At 34.7% G+C, this 5,212-nt stretch overlaps 1 protein-coding gene across 1 annotated transcript in view; it reads right to left on the bottom strand.

The window, feature by feature from the left end:
- Positions 1 to 5,014, bottom strand: part of RpL3 (ribosomal protein L3) — a 5,850-nt gene extending 836 nt beyond the window's left edge. Inside the window, exons 1-6 of the mRNA XM_018458268.1 lie at positions 4,964 to 5,014; positions 4,390 to 4,582; positions 2,011 to 2,179; positions 1,320 to 1,455; positions 579 to 765; positions 36 to 238 (exon numbers count right to left, since the gene is read on the bottom strand). Coding sequence (XP_018313770.1) covers positions 36 to 238; positions 579 to 765; positions 1,320 to 1,455; positions 2,011 to 2,179; positions 4,390 to 4,582; positions 4,964 to 4,966 — 891 coding nt within the window. The 5' untranslated portion in view covers positions 4,967 to 5,014. The remainder of the gene's footprint in view (positions 1 to 35; positions 239 to 578; positions 766 to 1,319; positions 1,456 to 2,010; positions 2,180 to 4,389; positions 4,583 to 4,963) is intronic.
- Positions 5,015 to 5,212: the final 198 nt, after the last annotated feature.

Here is a 5,212-nt window from a genome sequence, read left to right as displayed (position 1 = left end):
GGAAAGAGGCACCAGGAATCCAAAGTAATAATTACCTTGCCATCCTTAGTATGAATGCCTTGTCCGATTCTATAGATCTTCTTGTTCATCTCAGTGCGATGATGGTATCCTTTCTGACCCGCACGCGCGACAGTAAAGGACACGCGACTGGGATGCCACGCACCAATACAGGCAACTTTTCTCAAACCCTTGTGGGTCTTACGCGGCAATTTCTTCGTGTGCCACCTGGATGTAACGCCTGCAAAAAGCGGGAAAAATGTTAACGTTTTATAAAAATCACGCGCACTCGTCGAATAAGGATGCTATATTCGATTTATAATTAGTTATCTTCTTTGGTTAAGGACTTCAGTAGGAAGGCAGCATGGTATTATCCTCAAGATAATCAGATAAGTGCACGTCATGCTTTTTTCATCATACAGTCCTAAGTACTTTCTTAAAAGCATGCTTCTCAGGGTTTGTGTATGTGTGTATGTGTGTGTTAGGTCCAAGGCGGGGTGGGTGTGCCAAAAAGCGGCAATTCTGAGGCAGGGGGAGGAGCAAACAACACACACAACACATATACATATAGAAGAACGTACCTTTGTAGCCCTTTCCCTTGGTAACTCCAATCACGTCGATCATTTCATCAGCAGCGAACACGCTACTAATAGGCACAGGTTTCTCCAAATGTTCGCGCGCCCATTGCACCTTATCTTCAATGGTGCCACCGTTCAATTGGATTTCCATGATATGAGCTTTTTTTTGACGCTGCCTCAGCAGTTTCATCTAGGAGACAACAAAAAAATTAAATTACACAGTGCAACAAATTTTGATCAATTTATTTTTCAACAAGACATCTGTTTTTTTTTTATTTCTGCATTAAACTACACTAGAATTCTCTTTCTCGCTTTCGCCAAATATCAAACATATACCTAATCTATCTCATTTTAAGTTTCAAAAGTGCATACTAGTTCAACCACAAAAAACGATTTGTAAGTATTTGAAAGCTTTTAAAAAATTCGATCACCCTTCAATTTGTACAAATTCCACTTTCAATCTCTTGCATAATATAACGCAAATTCGTATAATAATTTAGTGTTTTTTTTATGTATTTTACTGTATAAGAAAAAAGTTGTAATTATTTAAATTTTCAATTTTCGAAAAAAATTATTTTTAAAATCTATGGCCGATGGAACTTTCTTAATCTTATATTCTTTTTCAGTAGCTAAAAAGTATACAAGAATCACCATTGAGTTGGTAAGAAACAGAAACTTTGTAACATAGTATTATCGTCACAAGTGTATCTAATATTTTAATATTGTCGCACATCGTCCAGTTACCTGAGTATGAGAGATGATGCGAACGACACTGCAATACTTCTTGATCTTCTTGAGATCAGCTTCGATGGACTTGCGCCCGAGGTCGTCTTGCCATTTCTTCGACGCTTTCGTAAATGCCTTCTTCTTGCTCTTATACCTGTCGGAAAATCAATTGCAATGTCCATCTATGCATGTGTCTTGGGTACACCACCTAGATATCTCTGCAACGTGCCAGTCTCATCATAATGAGTGGAGACTGAACACATTTCTTGAATTAGCCATATTAAAAAGCAAGCTTTAATGGCCACATCCAAATGATTACTCTCATCGTGTGAGCGGAGAGCTGATGCGATAGTTTTAGTACTGTATACGTAAAATAATGGCATAGTTGTATAACGAGAATAATTAAGAGAAGTACAAAGAGAAGAACTGTACCAGGCATGGTTTGTCTCAATAGTCATTGCCTAATAGGCTCCAAAAAGTCTATGGAATATACCTTGTTTCCATGCACATTCTGCACAAGTAGTGCACAGTGTTTTTTTTTCGACATGGCAGTCTTGAGAACTTACTGCATTGAAAGCAGCTCTTGCACTGCAACCCAGATGGATCAACGCGTTTCCGCACTGATCAACATCCAAGTTAACATATCGTAATTCGTATAATTTTAAAGCCAAAATAATCATTTTAAATATTTTAAATAGTTTTTACTAACCAGTTCTTGTAGAAACGCCTACGGCAATCTTCTGATAAATGTTCTGCCCAGACAGTGGCAAGCGCTCTGAGTCCATGTGGCGTTTCAATGTATCCAACAAGACCAACAACAATCATCGGTGGCGTTTCGAGGATAGTAACAGCCTCCACAATCTCCTTCTTATTCACCTCTGTAAAAAAATTGATATTTATTTTCTGTAATAAATTTTTTAATATTTTAAAATGCTTATTAACAGGGTTGGGAATTTCATAAAAGTAATATGTTATTGTTACCGTTACTCGTTACCAATTTTAAAATGTAACGCGTTACCATCTTGGAAAATAATAATTTGTACTGCTTCTTTGTATTATTTTTTTGTGTAATACTAAAGATATTAGATTTAAAAATTACACATTTAATTATCAATATTAATTGTAAAATCAATATTAAAATTTAAAATTCTAATTAGATAGTCTATATAACAAGCTTCTCTTTATATTGAACCTATACTTAATAAATTTTTGACAATTCATTTGATATATATATATGTTATATATATTTATATATATGTATATACTTGCATGTTTATTTTTTAATATATGCTTATCTTTAGGAAATTAAATTGTAACTCATAAATGTAGATTCAAAAAAGTTTATTAAATATTGTTTAATAACAACATCAATGTTATTAAGAATGCATTACAATTTTCACCATCAATACTGAAAATTTATAGTTACCCTTACATATATGTTTAAATTTCTATTATAAAATGTTTCTCGCCAATTAAAAATAATGCGGTCTATTAAGTAATTATAAAGATAATAAAGGTTATAAATTGAAGTAATGATAAAAGTAATGAAAATGGTAATGATGTTACGAATAAAAATTATATTTCATGTGTTGTATGACAAGGTTTGTCGAGTCTATTTAATTGGCTGCAGGACAGAGGTTCTCATCTGTAGAATCTCTCCTGTAGCCAATCAACACAATGAAGAGTACAGGCAATAAGAACAGGGAATTATGAATTTTAACCTATCAGAAACCACATAGAATGGACGCTTTCCGATAGGTTGAAATTTTTTATTCCCTCTTCCTATTGTCTGTGCTTACCATTATGTTTCCAGCTTCAACACACTTAAAAAGATTTGTACCTTACATGAAATATTAGGCTAAGGGTCTCAGCACGAAGATAGTCGTAAATGAATCATAAAACATGAATCGTAGTCATAGGTCAACGCACAATATTTTGGTTAATCTATAGCTGACTTATGTTCCACGACTCAGTTACGATTATCTTTATGCTTAGGTCCTAAGAGGAGTATCAGATTACGGGTTGACGATTATGATTGACAGTAGTCTGATTCTACTACAGCCATTTACGATGGACTCGCCACGTCGTGATTGAAATAGAACCGAGCAACCGTTAATTGTAATCGTCAATACACAGTACTGCAACATAACGCATCATTTTCCAACTCTGCTTATTATTAACATCAATATCATTAAAATGCTTTTGAATTTAATTTTTACTATATCATTTTCAATTTAATATAGTGTTTCAAGATCTAAAAAAATTAAATCACACAATTTATAGAACTAGATATATGTAAATATATTCTGAAGTACTAAGCACAAATCAAATTCTAGACCTAGAATAACACATTTTCATTCTTTAGCTGTGTTATATACATAATGCTCAAATATTGTTTATTGTTTAGTATATTTATAAAATGTAAAATAATAATAAAAAAAACATTTTAAAGAGCTTATTTTGAAGAGACTGTACTAGGTATGGTTTGTCTCAATGGTTACTGCCCAATGGACTCCAAAGAGTTTATGGAATATACCTTGCTTCTATGCATTCTGCACAAGCAGCGCACAGTGTTGTTTTTCGATATGGCAGTATTGAGAACGTACTGCATTAAAGGCAGCTCTCGCACTGCAACCCAAATGGATCAACACATTTCTGCATTGATCAACACTCGGGTTAACACATCGCAAGTTCATATGCATTCTGAACAAGTATATAGAACATTTATGCTGATTCTACAATAAGTCGGTAGCTGGTAGTCAACAGTCAACTTCAACGATAAGACTTAAAACTACTGACTACTGACTCATTTTAGAATCAGCTTTGGAGAAAAATATTCTTAAAAAATGGTGCCAAAGAATTTCGGATGCGGGTTATCGCCATGTTAATGCCAATGTTTCGTAAATGGAAAGGTTCACGAAATGGCGTTAGTAATGAATCATGATGCAGCAATAATCCATAAATCCTTTGGTACCTTCAAATATATATATATATATATAAAATCGCGAAAAAATCAAAAGTATTATTCTTGAAAAAGTTTAGCAATTGTACAAAATATTTTTATAAATTTTTGTCCTATAATACTCACTCGACCCAGGACGATCAGCTTCCCTGACAACGTGAGTCATACCAGCTTTATAACCGATAAAAGCAGTCAAGTGTACAGGTTTGCTAGGATCATCTTTTGGAAAAGCCTTTACCTTTCCGCGATGTCTCTGAGATCTTTTCTTCGGATAGAACCCCATCGACCCGTGTCGAGGGGCGCTGAACTTTCTGTGAGACTACAATAAAAGACGCGCAGGAATGAGATACGTGGAACAGACGCATGATTAAGATTTTTTAACAAAAAGAAAATCAGACCGCCCTAGAATAGTATCGTCACGATTATTCAGACGAAAACCATAAACTTTTAATCTAAATCATCATGTTAATGATACAAATTATTATTACGAGGCATCGGCGTTGACCAAGAAACCATGTGCTTGTAAAACTATCTGTTCCTATCGCAAAATGCAAACAATACCGTTGATATATGCTATAATATTTATCTAGAAATTCGAAAAAAATATTTAAGAGTACGATTACGTAAATTTTCAACGCCGATGGCAAAGAAAAATTGTTAATTTTGTTGGATACGCGGACACACTACAAACAGAACTTACCATGATGCCGTTGATGAAGAAAATGGAGGACGCAACGTTGGAACGACTGCTTTTATATCCGGCTAAAGATGCCATTACATTGAAGCGTCAAGATGCTATTAAGGTGCCTTTTCATACTGACGCTCGACGCTCAGGCCATATTCGTATGTACGTAATGCGGGGTCTACAATAGAGGTTTGTTCGCGTCGCATGCTCCAACATGTTCCAATATGCTCCTAGCATAGCTCTTACTCACTCCAACGCGCTTGA

The sequence above is a fragment of the Mycetomoellerius zeteki genome, unplaced genomic scaffold (assembly GCF_001594055.1).
Source record: "Mycetomoellerius zeteki isolate Tzet28-1 unplaced genomic scaffold, Tzet1.0 scaffold114, whole genome shotgun sequence".
Taxonomy (NCBI): domain Eukaryota; kingdom Metazoa; phylum Arthropoda; class Insecta; order Hymenoptera; family Formicidae; genus Mycetomoellerius; species Mycetomoellerius zeteki.
This window is presented reverse-complemented; position numbering and strand designations above follow the sequence as displayed.